At 43.7% G+C, this 19,238-nt stretch overlaps 1 protein-coding gene across 3 annotated transcripts in view; it reads right to left on the minus strand.

The window, feature by feature from the left end:
* Positions 1-19,238, minus strand: part of CREB5 (cAMP responsive element binding protein 5) — a 261,732-nt gene that overhangs the window by 7,176 nt on the left and 235,318 nt on the right. For 2 of the 3 annotated variants that reach the window (XM_064444344.1, XM_064444345.1), the window contains 3 exons: positions 8,825-9,148; positions 1,877-2,104; positions 745-853 (listed from right to left, as the gene is read on the minus strand). In XM_064444344.1, the coding sequence (XP_064300414.1) occupies positions 745-853; positions 1,877-2,104; positions 8,825-9,148 (661 nt within the window). Of the gene's footprint in view, positions 1-293; positions 854-1,876; positions 2,105-8,824; positions 9,149-19,238 lie in introns of all 3 variants that reach the window. The other variant, XR_010371704.1, reaches the window with a different exon arrangement.

The raw sequence follows: 19,238 nt of genomic DNA on the forward strand, positions 1-19,238 counted from the left end.
ACAGTTGATAGGCATGTAATGCAATTATGTTTTTTTTCTTTGAGTACTGTTAAAGAGCCAGATGCATAGTGATGCAGAGGAGACAGAAATGAGCTCTATTTTAAGAGAATGCTGCAATTTAGCAAATATTAACCCTGAGGCTCTTCTGCGCCATTCTAGAGCCAAGCAAAGAATTTGTCCCTAAATTACCACACTAGTAAAATGCAACTAGACACAATCGATTCAACGTCTCCATTAGATGAGATTTTTTGAAAAAAAAAATTAATGGGAGAGTTTAAAAAGAGTTAACAAACCTGGAAAACCTGCGCCATGCCTGGTCTGCGCCACTGTCAGAGCACAGTACCATTTTCGCTGGAGGGGACTGTAATGCTTTCCTTTTTAACTTTCCTTTTGAGAGTTATTTTAAGGTGCTGGCAGTGCTGTGCCCAGGAGGACTCTTGCAGGTTTGGAGCTGTGAGTTCAAGCGGGATCCTCCACAGGGGAGCGAGGGTCCATCTGCGTGCATCTCCTTGCCGAAGGGAGGGGTGGGGAAGGCTAGCTCTGCTGTGTGGGGTGCAAACCAGGGCTTTTTTGGGTTTGAGCAGGGCTGGATAAATAAGGGCAGGAGATCGGATGTTTCAGATGATGTTTGAGAAGACAGGTTCAAGTGAAAATAAGACCAAGAAGGGGTTCTGAAGGGAAGAATGAGAAACTTTGCTTTCCTGTGAGGAGTGTGGAGACTGTGCAAATATACCAGCTACTTACTTAGATATCCTTGCGATTCTTTCTGCATAGCTGTTATCGGACAGTCTTTATGTGTTAACAATAACTGTTTCAGCTGTGCTACCTCATTTTTCAGCATGGAAACCTCATTCTAGAAAAGAAAGAGAGAGTTTGGTTTGCCACAAAGCTGAAGCCAGGCTCTTCTGCAAAGTTTAAACCCAAGAACACAGACACTGCTCCACAGCTCCAGAAGGACTGAGCAGAAATGGTGCTCAGTGCTCGTGTGCTGGGTTTATGTTAACGTTTGTCCATTACATTGTTTTATAACATCTTCTGAAGGGAATTTGGCTTCCAGATTTGATAATATAAACTGACAAGAAAACTAAGCCTTCACAGCACCAGAGATACTTCAGGCAGTGTTTTTAATCTGTCTGGGAAATACTCTGGCTGTCTGCATCAAGGCAGGGGCCAGACCTGTCGGGGGAAATGGCAGCCTGCCATGCTGGGCAGTGTGGTGGCAGGGCTGCTGTCACCTACAGCATGTCACCTACAGCTCCGCTACAGCCGGCGCCTGGGTGCTTCTCACACCTCTCTGTTTTGGGGGAGTGTGTTTTGGGGGAGTGCCATTGTGCAAATGGTCTTTCTGCTCTTGGCAGCACACAGGCCCACCTCTGGATGGGGCAGAAGTACTGTGCTCACCATAAGAAGGGCTTTTGTTATATTAATTCAGGGTATTTTCATCCATCCACTTCATTCTTTTCCTCACTGGTAGACCGATCTATTTGCACTCCTATCTTGCTGTCTTTGAATGAAGGTTTAGATACATGCCCTACTCTGAAGAAGTCTTTTACAGACAAGTTAATGGCACTTCAAAAAAAAAAAAAATTCCCCACAAAAAGCAGTGACAAGAAAAGAAAATAAATACAACTCCGTCTAGCGAAGGCTTCTAAATCCCAAGACAGCTTTTTCCTGGCTTATCCCACTAAAATGCAATTATTTCTTTAATTGAAGCACACACATCTTGATTAATCGACTTTGATTATGCCGGTGCTCCTGCTAGGAGCCGGCTGTGCGGGGGCAGCCCCGAAGGCGGTTAGGGCCCGCCGGCACCGCCAGCCCCTCTGAGCACAAAGAGCCCCTCTGTGTTCTCGGGGGCACAGACAGTGGCTCGCACCTGAAGCTGCATGTTTGTCTGGGTGAGCTCTTCTGCTTTCTTTTCCAGTGACATCACCCAGACCTTCCTCTTCTGTCTGCAGCGCGTGGCGGCAGCTCGGTTCCTTTCCAGAAATTTCCGTCTCCTCTCATCCGGGTCTTCGTCCACCACCCTCCTCCGGCGACCTCCGGTCGGCTGCGGTGGCTGTATCGTCTGCGTGGGCTGCATCTGCTGCGCCGCTGGTGAAACCTGGCGAGGAACAAGAGGTTTGGCAGGGGGTAGTGACGGGGAAAAGTTACGGAGAGGGATGCTGAAAGGGGAAGGGAAATCTCACATGCTTGCCCTGCTCCCCGGCGAGGTCTGCAACAGGCGCAAGTCGAAGAGCTGTGCCAGATGCCACTGAAATTAGTTGCTGGCAGATCCTTGCCGTGGTCAAAGGGGAGATTTTTTTGAAACGATCCTCTGAATGTTAGTAGGGAAAATATTTTTCCCCTTACAGTTATTAAAAACATTTCACTTAGGTACTTTCTCTGCCACCACCTATTTCAGACATGAAATGTCAAGTTTCTCTCAGCAACTGTTTTAATCAAAGCAGAAGACTGTAGGGGCCTCATTTCTGTCTCTCTTTTTCTTTCTTTCTTTTTTTTTTTTTTAAATTGCCTCCAAAATTTTAGGACATTTCTATTTCACAAGCTACTCCAGCTCCGTCTCGCACTTTACCACCTCTGGAGATGGGAGCTGCAGTGCTCTTTGCACCTGAGTGGAACTGGGAAGCTGTGGGCTGGGACTGTGCAAGGCCAGCAGACCTTGGTGCCCCTCAGCTGGGAGCAAAGGAAAGGATTTAGGTACCTGAACTCAAACTTGTATTTTGGTATCCCTGCACTGCATGGAGAAGTGATATTCCCCTTCTCAGGAATTGCCATTTAACCCCCATGGATGCTGTAGGCCCTTTTTTTCAGCAGCCTGGCTTTGACAGCAGAGACATGCCACATCCAGTCCTGCTGCTACAAAACTATGGCAAAAGTATGTATTTATGCTTTTTCAATGCCAGGAGAGTATTGATCCTGCTCCTGAGAGTAACTGGCCCATGCCATTACAGAAAAGGTGCGTGGTGGGGGCAGCCCCACATAGTCTGTGCTCTAACTCCTGGGCAGATGAAACATATGCCCATGTGCCTGTCAGGAACCAGCATCAGACTTAAGGTTCAGCTGCCTGGGAATAGCCAGCTTTTGGATTGCTTTCCTGCCTCTCCATGGTGCCCAGGCCACAGCGCTCTGGGCTGTGCTCAGGGCTTGGGAGCCCAACCCACGCGTCCCGTTGCTTGCGTGCAGCAGGAGCCGCTGCAGCTGCTCAGGTTGCTGCCGCCGCTCTGGTACAGTCTGGAAAAGTCTGGAAACCTGAATTGTTGACTCAAAAGTAACCCTCTTGTTCTGGCAAAGGCCCAAACCTCCAAGGTGCTTCCTTTTGACTCCAGGGAGTGGACGTACTCAGCGCTTTGTCAGACTGAGCCCTGAATTTCAATTGCGGCAATTAACATGTGTTTGCCTAACACCTCTGTCTGTCTCAATTAAAATGATACTATCATCTTGCGAGGTGGCTTTCTGTCTAGAATCTTGCCACAAACTGTGAAGAGGAGTTTGCTCCCTCCCCCAGCTGAATTGTGTCAATTAAAGTGGAAATTTTATGTGTAATTATTCTGTGCATCTGATAACGCTTTTTGCATAAAGCCAGATTTATTCCCAGCTATACGTTGCACAGTCAGGGAATCTCTCATAGGAGCACAAAAATGTTTTTTAAAATATAACTTTCTAAAAATAAATAAGCCACCCTGCATATTCTGACAGATTTTAAAATTTCAACTTGTATTAAGCCTGAATGCTCACGGTTAAAATATCCAACCCTCTGTCCACAGTGGGGGTTGGAGTCCCAGGGCCATGGCAGCTGCAGAGGCTGCAGCCGTCAGCACCGCAGAGGACCACCAGCCACTGTCCCTGTCCCCGCCGCCAACATCCCCAGACTGCCTCCGGGAGATCGCTGCCGAGGGACGCCAGCTGCTCCCCGTCCACCGGGGCCAGGCACTCTGCCTCTTTAGCAAGATGTCTGAGTGCAGAGGCCTCAGAGATCCCTTTTAATGTCAACATCTCATCAAAGGCCTTTCATTTTCTCACATACAACACCTTTCAGGACTTCAAAGATTTGTTATTTATGTTCCTGGACATGAAATGCTTTCCTTATCCCATTTCTTTCCTTTTTCATCCAGCATTAAAAATTCTTGTTTCTTAACTCTCCCTGTTGGATCTGCTACATAGGCAGAAAAAAGTAACTATAGAGTTTTTCTTTTTCTCTTTCCCCTCATATGGTCATTTTCCTCTGAATAACTAGTGAGTCATTTTGTTTTCAGAATGTAGCAGCCAGTCTTTGGGCAGTCGGAGCGTATTTTCAGAACAACAAAATCTTCTCTCTATCTCTGGCAGATATTAATTATAAAGGTTGCCATTACGTCACTAATAATGTCATGTGGGATAATTAACTGACTCTTATTAGATAGCTCTTAACCCTGAAATCTGTTAGGTTATATCTTAGTAACCGTCTAAGCATCATTCTCTAGCAGGATTTCGTTGCCCTGCCTAGGGACATAAGAAAGAAAATGAACGTATATTAAAACTGAAATTAATATTTTTTTTTAGAGGATACTAATCACATATCCATAATGAAGACAAACACAGGACAGCTAACAGAATGAAACAACATCCAAACCCCTACTCTGCTTAAGCTATCACTCTGGCAAGTTTGATATGAAGAAACCTTCATGAGACCATCGCTAGAATAATCGTGTCATTTTTGTTGCAGTTGAGGCAAACCAGCTATATCTTGATAAAATATCTCTCTTCTCAGAAAGATACCTATAGAATGTGATTTCTACTTTTATGCTTGATCCAATCCTTCTCTCTGTTCTTTGCAACTACAAAACTAATACCCATTCATTCATTCTACGAAAGTATAATTCATTGGGCTCCTGTGTACCAGAATGGTAGCTAAAAAGCAGGAAAAGAATTCTGACGTTACAGAAGGGTGTGGTGTAGAAGAATAACAACAGTCTCAGCATGGGAGTACACAGCTCACAGCGGCGTGGACCATGCTGTCATTTGGCAGGTGGTTTGGAATGGAAGAATCTGGCTCAGAAGAATAAGGAGGCTAATAATTAGTAAAATGCACCATAAAATTAACATCTGCTGGAGCAATCTGACCCCCAAAGAGGCCATTACCATGGGGACTATAGATGAGCTTAGAAAGTAATAACCATGTGGTTATTACTCAGCAAACCCTTCTTTTCTCCCCACTAATGCATCTGTTCAGAAGTCACTATTGTCTTCCCACCATGGGAGCAGGCGTGCAGCAAGAGCTCTGCTGCCTGGGGAAGATGCCGACCCTAGAAGTCCTGCTCAGCCTTGTCAGCCGTCACCCTCTGTTCCCTTCCTCTGGGTGACACTTACACCTATGGACAAGGTGAAGACCTCTTTGATCCCTGATGGGACCCATTGCCTCCAGTGCCATGCCGTGAATGACAAAGTTCGTCTGACTGCGGGCCTGGCTCAAGACTGGACTGAATCTGACATAGCTTTCTGCCTGTCAGTCAGCCCACCTACCCTGGTGCCCATATTGCTTCTTGCCTGCCTGCGAATCTTTCAGGGTGCCTAGCTAACAGCGAATACAAAGCACAAGGAGTCAAGGCTGTCCTAACTGGCATGACACAAACCTGTCTTCGGCAGCACAGAAGTTAAGAGGAAGAGGTGGACGTTATGGCAGGACCCCTCTCGATAATCTACTGAAAGTCTTAGGAGTCTGGGGAGGTCCTTACTGACTGGAAGCTAGCCAACATTATTCCAATCTACAAAAAGGACATGAAGGAAGACCCAGGGAACTACAGACCTCTTAGCCTAACCTCAGTTACTGGAAAAATTATGAAGAAGATTATACTAGGTACTATTGAAAGGCTTTTGAAGAACAATGCAATCATCAGGCACAGTCAACATGAGTTCACAAAGGGAAGGTCCTGTTTAACTAATTTGCTATCCTTCCATGATAAGGTCACTCATCTAGGGGATGAAGGGAAGGTGGTGGATGTAGATTTTCTGGATTTTAGTAAGGCTTTTGTACTGTCCCCCACAGCATCCTTCTGGACAAGTTGTCCAGCTGTGAAGTGAGCAGGTTCACAGTGCGCTTGGTGAAGAACTGGCTGAAGGGCAGATCTCAAAGGGTTGTAGTGAATGGGGCTACATCTAGCTGGCGACTGGTCACCAGTGGTGCTCCTCAGGGCTCAATTCTAAGGACAGTTCTGTTAATTTATCAATGATCTGGACTGAACACCATTAGCAAGTTTGCTGATGGTACCAAACTGGGAGGTGCTGTTGACTATTTTGAGGGATGAGTGGCTTTGCAGAAGGATCTAGATAGATTGGAGCATTGGGCAATTATCAATGGCATGAAATCTCACAAGTTGAAATGCTATATTCTGCACCTAAGACAGAGTATCACCGGGCACAAGTATAAATTGGGAGAGGAGTGGCTGGAGAGCAGCTCTGCAGAAAGGGATCTGGGGGTGCTGGTCGACAGCAGGCTCAGTATGAGTCAGCAGTGTGCCCTGGCAGCCAAGAGGGCAGAACACATCCTGGGGTCATCAAACACAGCGTAACCAGCTGATGAAAACAGGTGATTAGTCTGCTGTATTCAGCATTGGTGCAGCCTCACCTGGAGTACTGTGTACAGTTCTGGGCCCCACCATTTAAGAAGAATGTGAAGGTCCTTGAATGCATCCAGAGGAGCGCAACAAATCTGGTGAAAGGGCTGGAAGGCACGTCCTGTGAGGAGTGGCTGAGGACTCTGGGTTTGTCTAGTTTGGAGAAAAGGACACTGAGGGGTGACCTCGTTGCTCTCTACAGCTTCCTGAGGAGGGGAAGTGGAGAGGGGGGTGCTGAGCTCTTCTCCCTGGAATCCAGTGATAGGATGTGTGGGAATGGCTTATAGCTGCGCGGGGGAGGTTTAGACTGGACATTAGGAAGCATTTCTTTACTGAGAGAGTGGTCAAACACTGGAACAGGCTTCCTAGAGAGGTGGTCAATGCCCCAAGCCTGTCAGTGTTCAAGAGGCATTTGGACAATGGCCTTAGTAACATGCTTTAACTTGGTCGGCCCTGAATTGGTCAGGCAGTTGGACTAGAGGACTGTTGTAGGTCCCTTCCAACTGAAACAGTCTATTCTACGGTCTGTTTTATTCTGTTCTGTAGGATACTGGCTCATTGGCTGATGTCTTGTTCTTAAACTTGGGAGGTTTGTTTTCTCTTGTAGCTGTTTTCTCCTCACCTGTTAAAAGTGGTAATATGGATGTTCTGCAGCGGCACTCTGTACTGTGGTATCTGACTCCCTCACCTTCATTAACATGTTTATCCCCAACCCCTCAGTGAGGTCTCAGTATTATTGCCCTTGTTTAAAAGCCTCAGAGAGGTTAAGTGACTTCCTTCATCTCATCAATGGGGTCCTCAGTCTGCTAAGCACAACTTCATCCTTACTCTCTCATGGATCTCCAAGCCAGCCATCAGGTTACTTTTCGTTTCTCTGTTACGAAATAATGTCTTTTTATTGGAGTTTTTAAACAACTCTAAGGAAAATAACTCATTAACAGATGGGAAAATAATTTAATTCACAAAGTAAAAACTGAACTAAACTTAGGAAAGCTCTGGACATCTTCTCACAGGGGAGTCTGCTGCTCTCTTATTTAGACTGTTTCTCTAAAGCTGACAATTCATTTCACATTAGCAAATGCTTTAGGGAAATCCGATGTGCTTGCAGCCTCTGCAGTAATAAAGCTAGATATTAGTAAATAGTTAATGCTGTGGGACACTGGGATGTCAGCCAAATCCTCTAATTTTCTTTAATGTTTTCAAAGAGCTTGTCTAAAAGGTATTTGCAAGCAACACAATACTTCACATATTGAACTTCTTATGGCTGGCACCCCTCTTTGCTTCATTCCATGCACTGCCTGCTTGTCCTCCTTAAATTTGTTCCCCTGACCTGACATGTAACAGTCACTGGCCCCAGAGCTTTATTTTTCTTGAACAATCTGGTGCAGAAGCCTATCATCTTAAGACATTAATAGAATTCCTCTTAAAAATGACTCTGCTAAAGTCTGTGCTCACTCGCCAATATACCTGGTCCAAAATCTGAGACCTTCATCTCATTCAATGGAGACCTTCCCTGAATTCTCATTGCCTGAATCCAAACCAAAATTGCCTTCCTGGTTTAAATGTCTCTCTTGGACTGGTTTCATCATCTTTTTCTCCTGTCACAATGTCCACCAACTCTTGCCCACACCCCTAGCTAATCTTGGCTTTCTCTCATACTCGGCAGCTGGGGGCTGCTATCCCCTTCACAGGGTCTGGATCCTTTCTTCTCTTCCTCTCAGCCAATGTATCTTACCTTAAAGCTACCTCTACTATCTACAGTCCCGAAAACACACACACACACCCAGACACCCACCAGTGCCATTTTAATTCACTAAAGTGAAGTGCTATGTATTTCTGCAGGTAGAGCACATACAGCTCTTTAAATCTTAGCCTGAGAATTTTAGGTTCAAGCACATTAAGCAACATATATAATATGCTAATCTCCATAATATACCTCGTCCATAAAAAGATATGTGGCAATTTGCAGAGCTCAGAGCACTGAAAAACCTTGGAGCTACTTATTAAGATATTACAAATATCTAGCAAATTAAGCAGCAAAATGAGTTGTTGCTTCAGTCCATTTTCTGAATAAAGTTTGCGTTTTTCCCCACCACCAGTAGCAGACATTTATGACTAGCCCGAGGGTCTTGTATCTAACAAGATGTGTGCAAGAAGAAACAATACAGGGATCAGGCTTTATCTCCACATAACATCAAATCTCAGAGATGCAGCATGGCATGAAGGTCTACCTGTGCTTGTCCGCCTGAGTGCAGTGGGGGGTGCGGCGAGGTCTGGTGATGTGCCGGGTGAGCGTGAAGGTGCGAGTGGGAGTGGTGATGGGGATGATTCTGCTGGTGATGAGGCTGAGGATGAGGATGGTGCGCTGGATGCTGGTGCTGATGTGGGTACGAGTGATGAGGTGGCAGCGTCTGGTGCTGATGAGGATGTGAGTGCATATGATGGTGTGGTGTCTGGTCCTGCCGTGAGCTCATCATTTCCATCATATGGCCCATGGTGTTCATATTCCCGTTCGACATGGCGGCAGGATGATGAGTCAATGCTGCCTTCAGTCTCTGAAATAGAACAAGACAGAAAATTGAATGTTCATGCATAATGATCTGAGCAATCAGAATAAGATTTCTACTGTTGTAGAAATGGTGCCTTGTCCTGTGTTTTGAGATCTATTTTGTTCTTTTCCTGCTGTTCCCTTGATAAAAGGCATCTTATTTCTGTTTGAGAATGAACATATTCTTGGGCTCTAATCTAGTTTTCCACTGTAAGTATGTAAAGATATAAACATCTGAACTGAAAATTAACAGTAACACATTTCCTACTGTGCTGCTGAGGAAAAATAACTGGCTCTCATCCTTTTCTCTTTGGCCAGCTCAGTAGCATTAGCTTCATCAAGCTTGTATTCTTACAACTTTTAAAATGGAAAGTCTGATTAAAATAAAGGTGAAACAAAGTTCCCCTCTTGTTTTTACGACAGATATTATTTAAAAGACTCATTGACAAATATACTGCATTGACATTTTTTTCAAATTCAGGTTCAACTATATTCTACAGTTGTATAAGCACCCATCCTGGTCTTTCATCAGAAAGAGGAAAATAATGATAGTGGCCTCAGCCTGATCCTCTTTGCTGGAAAGTTCAAATGTCTGCTGTGTTGTTATCACATGCTAATCCCTCTCTCTGTTTTGTACTCCTCAGGTTTTGTAGGGTCACTGGATTGCTCTGGAGTCCTAACCAGGGCAAAACTCACCATATCAATGGGATTCGTTCACTTTTACCTGAACACCACGAAAGGGCAATGGGAATGTCCGCCACGTTCTGGACTAGAGGCAGCCACCCAAGACTGCTTGACCTCTTTACATTTTTGAAGAAGTCCGCGTAAGCTTGGTTTACTCTCACTAATGCAAGCAATTAGTCAGCAAAACTTGGTAAGATAAAAATGGAGAGAAGGAGGTCCACAGTATCACTTGATGCCACTACCAGACTAGCATGATCTGAATAACCCAACAACTAGCTCATAATTCATTAACCAGACAGAGGATATCAGGAATAGCAGATAGCTCATCAGTAAGAGATGCCACCTATAGGACAGCCAGCAAGAAACAGCAGTGGTACGAGGAACAGAGGTGTGCCTTTTCCCCAGCAGTATCTGTGGGTCACAGATGATGGTCAGAAGATCCTACAAGCCAGCACAGCTAAAATCTGCCAGTGGAGAAGCAATGACCTGACTGAGCTGCATCTTCGTTTTGTCTTCAAAGCAAAGAGAGTGACTTGTAGGACACTCAGAACCTGCTCAAAGGTGCTACCCCATCGTGTTTGTGTACGTACCTGAGAGTGAGGAAGAAACAAATTTTTAAGGAGAAAAAGAAAAATATTAAAGAAAGAAAAAGAAGGTTGTGGAAGACAAAAAGAAGTATCAGGGTCAATTCAAATTATCATCCTCAAAGTTTTGTATCCCACATGTTTTTGTAGACTCCATGAAGGTCATTCCACCAAGACACTCTAATAGATACATTAATTGAAATCTGGTGGCTTATTTCACAATCAATTGGATGAACAAGACTAAAATAAGAGAAAAGATATATTTGCAAAACACATCAATGCCTCAGTTTGTGTGAAGGAAAACTAGACTGATGACTTTTTAAAGAAGTTTCCTTAAGAAAGCCTATTAAACCATGACTGCATTATGGTATGCATCACAACCTGATGATCTTCTCAAAAAGAGATCAAGGCAACTGTGACAGTTAAGTTAAATACCTCCTTCCCTACCTCTAAAGTCATAAAGGAGCTCAATCTAACATAAATAGCAGTAACCCAACCTGGGTATAAAATGGAGGATTTGAGCAGCTGTCGTCCTTAATGTTTCCAAATTCAAGTGCTACCCTGGTTACTGCAAGCAGCTCTTCACAATGCTCATAATAACTGGTGTTACCCAGGAGTGTATTAGGAAAAATAAGGAAAGCAACACATGAATAAGTCAAGTCATTCTGCACGTCATTCTTCTTCAAAACTTGCTACGACCTTTTTCACAGGGCTGAGCCACCATGCAGATCTAAGCCAAAGCACCAACAAAAGCTGTCGTAACTTTGTTTTCTGAATCAAAATGCAAAAAAAATACCAAGCTCTCATTAGCCAGCAGTTTTGTGTGATGAATACCCAACAAAATCTACCAACGCGATATTTGTCAAAGACTTCTGAAACTGAACTACAGCATGTCTTATTCTAAACTGCAGATTTTCAAAGCCAAAAAAAAAAAAAAAGAGGGAAAAACTTAATCTGCGAATAAACATTTTTTTTTTTCAGCTGTAAAAACTGTGGCTTATTAGTGTGGCGAGACTTCAAGGAGCATAAATTATTTTGTTTTCTTTCCATAGCCCCTTCTACCACATCCATTTATTTGAGATAGCAAATCAAGAGAGACAGTGAGAGGTCTGACATGCAGCTGGTTTCAGTCAATAGGGGTCATTTCCATTTGGTCTGTGTATTTTACAAGCTCCTTGTTCACTGTTCCCAATGGGAGGGTGGGCCAGCTGCCCTGGATCCCAGTCCTGGTAAGAAACCAGCTCTCTACCTCATCCTGTCCCAGCACAGCAACAGCCATTGCCCAGCTTCAACTTCGTGCTTAGATCAGCTCCGCAGCAGCGAAAGCCCTGCCTGCACGCACACCCGGAGCAAAGTTTATCTTCCATTACCAGTCGCTGCTGCCCATCAGAAGCATTTGGGGAACGATAAACATTTTTTTTGTTGTTTGGTCTTCAGTAAGATCAATTGCTTTGGATGTTTTAGTTAGAGCACAGGGAGGGAAAATCACCAGAACTTGGTGAACTCGTTGCATTGAGTATGTGTAGAGCTGGAAGGGCAGACTGCATTTTTGTTATTGTTCTTTTTATGTGTCCTAATTGCAAACAGCTGTTTCAGTTTAGTGTCAAATAAAATGCGATGGCATAAAATTGAGCTTACTGGACTGACTACATTAGCAAATCCCCTCTAGAATGAAACGATGACCCAGGACCTGATGCTGTGGCTGTTCAGGTTTTCAGGAACTGTGTGACTGACTTCACCAGAGCCTGTGGGTACCTGGCAGCTCACAAACTGGGGCTGAAACAGAGGACTTGCTACTCAGATCTGCTCTCACCAAACCCTGAAATTTCTGCTAACATCAGTAGCAGTGGTTTTTAGGGCACAATCCCTCTTCTCTTCCTTTTATAGTGCAATTTTCTAAAAAATCCCCACCGACCTCAAGCCAAGAGGAAATGCAGGTGTTCGTCTTACCTGGCTTTTGGCTCACACTTATTATTTTTATTATTTCATCGAAGTAACGTAGTGACCAACATCGGTTACAGCTGATTTCCACTCGATCTTGACATTTCCATTAATGGCTGTCAGTGACACAGACAACATCAGAAATCTTTCACAGAGAACAGCCTGCTTTGCCTCTGATCAAGTGAATACAGAAAATTCCCTTTTGATCCTACAGGAAGCCAGAGGCACATAAACCCTCATCTTTGATGCTTAGGAAGAAATAGAAACAGTGGATATTAGTACTCCACAGGAGTAGGTGTTGCGTTGCCTGTACTATTGATCATGGTAATACCCCTGACTGACACATGCACTCTGAAGCCATCCCATTGAATGTCATATGAAGTTATCCCCTCAAAGAAGTTATCATTGTAGCTGGAATACTGGATTTTTTTTGAAACAGACAGTTTTCACTGTGCTTCCTCCATCTAAAGTCTGATGGCATGGTGCAGTGAATTGCTTGATGTTTCCTTTTATCAACATAGATCATAATTTATTCACTGAATATCTGTAAGCAAACCCTAAGTCTGCCAAAAATGGGCTAAAAGCATTTGAAATAATTAATGAAAAATAATATCAGCTTCCCTAATACTTCTGCAGTTCAGGATCTTGCTGTTTTCTAATTTTTCCCTATCATGACGTGTATTTCAAGGCTGTCTTGGTTTTTGTCCCACCTTTCTTTCTCCAGAATTGCTACTGGAAAACAGACATTTTTTCCAGTTTGTTAGAAGAAGGAAAAAAAGGATAAATAAAAATTTGGAGATTGCTTTTCCCACACCTAAAGCTCAAATAATTCGGGGTTTTTCCTATATATATAAATATTTATAGCATTTCTAGCATGTTATATTTATAGTACAACAGGCTATAAATATTATATGTAATAATCTGTTTATGACAATAAACTACAACTTTCTCCCATTTATTCCTCAGTGGAGAAATGACAAAAATCTCCTCCAGTTTTACAGATGTTATTACCTGAGTGGTCCGTGCTTGTATCAAACAATAAGCTGTTATATCATCCAGCTGAATTTTAGGTTGGGACAGACATGGAATGCTGGTTTTGAATAGGATTGAATTGTTCTGAATAAGTATGCATTGCTGCACTCAGAAAAAACCTCTCTTCCCCTTCTTGTCTGCATGCTCACATCTCACTAAATTAGAGAAGAGACAAGACCAGCTGTAGTATCAGCTTAATGTCTGGTATATTCTTATCAGGAGATTATATCAGACCCCTGTAGGCAGATGGAATATGACCTCAAAGATATTTTCTTGCATTAGTGACTGTGATTCTAGTCGCTGTTATGCAGGGGCGTAATAAATTCCCCACAGGGGATAGAAAAAACTAGAGAGGGGTAGGAAATCAGAAGAAAATACAGACATCAAGCATCCCTACACATGTGCAATTAGGTAGCAACCTCAGGGTAAAAATCTTGATTAGCCAAACTTCATGGCAAGCATACCATTGGCTTCAGTGGCACTAATATTGTTTTCTCATCTGCAATGGTCAAGGTTTCTTTTTTACTCATGCTCCTCTATGCATCATATCCAAGATGAATACAGGGAGTTAAGCTGGTGGCAGCTAAAGCTGAAAACAGAACTTCACCCAGCATATTTCAGAGCATCACACTGAATTTTATCCTTTCCTCCAACTTTGACTGTGATGAGAGAATTTAAGCATAAATGTCACTCAGGTCTTTTATAGTTGGCTGCTTACAAGCAGTTCACAGCGTAAATAACAGAAAACCACTCTTTGCAAATGTTCCACTCACATTCATAAAAGCAAACTGGAGGTGATTCATCTCTATCCAGTAAGTGAACTGTGGATACTGGCGATTACAAAGTCTCTGATGCCATATTAAGTGCTTGCTCCTACATTTCTTGTGCAGTAAAATACAGTCCTGCATCTTGACTGAAGGAGTGAGAGGTGTGTGAAGGACATGAAATCCAGAACCAAAGTGACAAATTACACTAATGCAAAGAGAAAAGGGGGATGCATTTCATTCACAACTTGCCAGTAAACAGTGCCAAACTGCTAATCTTCTAATTATTCTCAGGCTGTTTGGCAAATCTAAATTATACTTTTCCCTTCCTTTGTGCTTTCTTCCCTACTTAGTCGGATTTTGTAACAACACGAACAATGGGTCATCATCCAGCCTTCAGCGCAGCTTAGCCGCTAATAAAAACAACAAATTTGCTCCCTTGTCCTTCCAAATGCAAACTGAATTAAACTTCAGCAGAAAGCAGTGAGAATCAACTGCAAACAATCAAAGTGGCAATAAAACTAATAGACACCATGCTGCTCAGGATGGGTCAGCTGCAAGTGTCCCTGAACTCGGGGCACAGAGGAGCTCCGAGCAGCCACGCTTGCCCGTGACATCAGTCCCAGTGACACCTCTCCAGACAACTGCCTGTTTTAAGTAATCCAATGCAGGTCACAGGCAGGGTGGCCCAAGGATACTCTGCCAGAACTGCCAACAGCATTTCAGTGAGAATGGACACGGCTCCAGGGACAGCAGAAAACACGAGTGAGTTTACATCCCATCTCCACCCAGCAGTTTCCTTCTGTTCAGCTCAAAGCACCTTGCAAAGGAAATAAGCATCATTATCTTCGTGCAATACGCCACCTTTTTAAGGTTTAGAAATAGAAAAATACTGAATTCTCCATTCCTGTTCTACACCCATTTTCAATGAACAAGTAAATTATTATCAGGACAGAAAATAAACTGAAATTACAGTTTGTGCTTCTCACTATATACTGTTTCTTGCATGATTCATTTCTCAGTGCAGTGTTGAACAAACAACTGGATTTGATTTGCACAGGAGTCAGGAAATGTAAAGTTCAAAAAATCAAGCCCCTAATTCCCACCAAGTCTAAGTCAATCCCTGCATGTGTATCCATGGCAAGGGATATTTAATTATGTAATCACAGAACAGACAGCAAAGTGATTTCTTACTGGCAACTGGTGTCATATAATTTCAACACACAATAGCAATGGAAGGATCCAAAAAATACAACCAACTTCTGCCTGATTTCCCCTCTGTGTGCCAGAGTCCAGAAGGAAAGCTGCTACTTCACTGCTACCCACCCCTGGAAAGGCAGGTTTCTGACAGCAGAATGCCGGACACTTTGGGGATTAATCACCTGTGCCTGCTATCAGTAGGCAGACACATACCTAATCAGCATCCTGATTCTCCAAATAGACAGTCTTTTGCTTAGTTGCTCTGCTATATTCACCTATGGGATATTCCCATGTGTGCTAGGTTGTGACCCGTGGAAAAAAACAGAAAAGGAGGTGGCAATAAAATCACTCAGCGTTAATAGCACCATGCAGGAAAGTGGGAAAACTCAAAGGGACCTGAGTCTGCACTGCCCATCTTCCAGATCTATTCTCCAACACCCGTATTACAGTTCATTCTCGAGCTGAGAGACCATGGACTCTTTCTTCACATTGGACATAAAACACTTTGGCAAAGCCTCTGGTAAAGGGGCTGGAGCTCCGGTCTTTCTCACTCCCGCAAGCAAATACTGTAACCAAGTTTCTAAAATCATGTTCCCATCTTCTAGTACAATGCAAGTGGGAAGTGTTTGCACTGCTATATGCATATCTTGCCTGAGCCCACAATGAACGTTTATAAATGTATTAAATGAGAAAAGTGGGAATTGATTTCAGAGGAAGTTCGGGGAATTTCCTCTACAAGCCAGATATGGAGCAAATCCTCAAATCAGAGCACTCTAATGCTGGAAAGAACACTGTGGGTTTGGGTATTTTAATCTGTACTCAAAGATCAGACAGGATTAGCGCCGCAAAAATCTCTCTGCAGAATACTGCTCTGAAGCCTTGAGACCGTTTATAGAGTGACTTCAGTTTCTTGCCGAGGATGCAAGTTGCTTGCTTTCCTTTTCCCTCTCACGAGCATAATATACACGCCAAGGACATGAGAAAGGCAGGTTCAAAGCCTTTCTCTGTCAGAAGATTTCAGAACTTTCACCGCCCACCTCTCGCTAAGGCTGATTATGATTAAGTCATTCATATTCAAAGAAAAATGCCATCCAAGTATATAAAACTTCGGTGTTTTTTTTTCCTTCACTGGTGTGATTTTTGAATACTCGTTTTTCCTGGATTAAACCCAGCACATTTAAAGGGCTACTAGCAAGCCAGAAATGGGATACATGTGCACTTAAAAGTGCTTTGATTTCATCCCAGATGTGCAGTGCTCAAGGGCGTTCACACACACGCCCGCGCGTGCGCACACACACACTGACTGTGTAGAGGATATGATCTGATCTGTAGATTTTGTTTCAAGATTATACCAACCAGACTCTGAAACGTAAAACCAAAGCCCTGACCACTTACAGCCATTAGGGATCCCAGGGCTTTTTGTGAAAGAGTATTGATGTTCATTAGCCTATTGGCCTGACCGTACAATTCAATGCAGGTAATTAGACATTGTTTCATTACCATGTAGTTTCAGGTGAAGTTATTTTTCTCCTTTGTTTCTAAAGTTAAGTGATTCCTGAAACATTTTTAAAGCATCCATGGGATATTTTTTTCTGAAGAAATGACTAGTATTTAAAGTACAGTACGGGGACATATAAAATGAGACTGTTCTTATAGGTTATTTTACATTTTTTTAAAAGCTCAGTTCCAGCATTTGACCCAAAAAAATGAAAATAACATCTTAATTCAGAGGACAGCTTTCAATTATCTGCCTATGAAAATGTAGTGACTACTGCCTTTTTAAATACATGCAATCAGGTACGGCACGTAGTACTTAGATACAAACTGTAAAGAACCTGAACAGGTTCACTTTGTGTTAATTTTCCCTGTTCTAAAATAATTAAAATCTATATTGATAGTTATACGTATGGTTATAATGAATATTCAGCATTCAGCATATTAGCGTTGATATGCACTGTTCTTTTACACCCTCATGCAAGGTCTCTTATGCCATCCCACCTTTCCCAAAATTGTCCCCCTGACTTCGTCCCTCAGGCTGCTGCCTTCCGCTGTGCCCCCTTTGTTCTTCACCTGCAATGCCATCCCCTTCATTGATACACAGCTCCACTTGCTGCCTTGTTTTTCACCGCCCTGTATATATCAGCAGTACCTTGGGTCAGATGGATTGAATTTCAAAGCCACTTGAGGCTCCAGGAACAGCAACATCTCAATCCTCTACCAGATACCAGCTAGCTACTCTATCAGTGCCACGAGGTTTTTGAATACACTTTAAGGTACAGTGTGGAGTAAGAGATAAAAAGAATCAAACCCCCAACTCTTCCTTTTTATTGGAATTAGTGATTTATACTAACAGGCTTTTGTGTTTGAAGGGGCTAGGAATGCATCCCCACACACTTCCCATAGCTTGGCTGTCAAGCTATGACTTACTAAAATGCAGCATTTCAGCTGCTCACTCTCTTGCACGCGATATGCTTACTCTTTGGCAATGCTGCTTTTCAGAGCGATGTGTCGGAGCAAACCAAAAAACAACCCTCCCCAGGGAAGGGAAGGATGCTGCCTGCTTGGTAAGGCATTGAGTCATCCTGCCATTTCTGGACATCTTGATTTGTCTTTCCCACAGCTTGTACCACAGGATACAGAACAAATTTGCACGGGTCAGGGGCCTGGCTAGACCCACAGTTGCAGTGGCTGTCACACAAGCAGGATTTCCTTTCCAGCATCGAGTGACAGGTACAGCGTATCCTGCCTCACTTGATTGTGGACCCTTCCCTGTCCCTCCTGCCCAAGGGAATTAGGGCAGAAATAACCACTTAAGGGAAAATTCCTGGCAGAGGTGCCCTGCCTGAGGACAGGCAGGTAGAGGGTCCCCGCAACACCCTGAAGCCTGAGGGAGGCAGAACGGGTTGTGTGTTGGGTGAGCATCCCCCACAGGGATGGGGCGATGCTAGACCCAGACACCTTCTCACCTACCAGCAGCAGCAGCCAGGATCACAGGAACAGGCACCTCCTGCACACCAGTTATCTCTCCGTGCTCACCATGCTTCCCAGCACGGACAAGCCTTCTGAGAACTACATCAGGGATCTGGCTGCTCCTGCTATTGCCCTACCTTCCTTTTTTTAATATTTCTTGTGTACTGCTGAGTGTGGGAGAAAGGCATAAATACCGCCTTGTTTTGGTACTTAACACATCTTCCTGTCTCCTCTCCCAGCCTTGCCGACAGCATTATCCATCTTCCTGACACCACCATTGTCTGATTCATTTGACATATGTACCAGAAAAAAATGTCATGTTCTGCACAAGATCATAACGCTGTGATCTCATTCCCATCTCAGTCTCCTCAGCGACTCCTCAGCACCTCCCATTTCTTGCTGCTTTAGAAAGAGAGGGACTGGGAAGCCTTTCCAGCATGCTCACTGGGAAACTTATAGACAAGATGCAATGAGAGAAACCAGGCCAGCAAAGGCACGCAAGCACTCACACAAATATGTTGGAAATCAAGGTAATGCAATAGAAACTTCAACTATTTGCCTCCTACCTAGAGTGTGAAGCAGCAAAATTTTTCTTGTCTCCTGTTTCTTAGGGCTGTCAAGGCACTCTATGCAGGTGTGTTATTTCCAAAAGGGAACAACACTTTGAGATGTGATGGCAGGGACATCCTGACTCTATTATGGAAATTACTGAGTCCTGTCCTATTGTTTTCCTCTCTTTTGAAGCTAAAAAGCCTCATGCATTGCCCACCTCTGTGGCATTCAGGACTAAGGGTTATGATGAAGTTTCCCCTTTCAGCTGGCACACCAGCAAGTCAACGTAAGGAGTCCTGATGCCTTGTCTCCTCCTGTATAGTCGTACCTCTCTGTGCCCCTCGTGTGCAGCTTCAGTCTCAGCCGCAGG

Source organism: Phalacrocorax carbo, chromosome 2, assembly GCF_963921805.1.
Source record: "Phalacrocorax carbo chromosome 2, bPhaCar2.1, whole genome shotgun sequence".
NCBI classification, from domain to species: domain Eukaryota; kingdom Metazoa; phylum Chordata; class Aves; order Suliformes; family Phalacrocoracidae; genus Phalacrocorax; species Phalacrocorax carbo.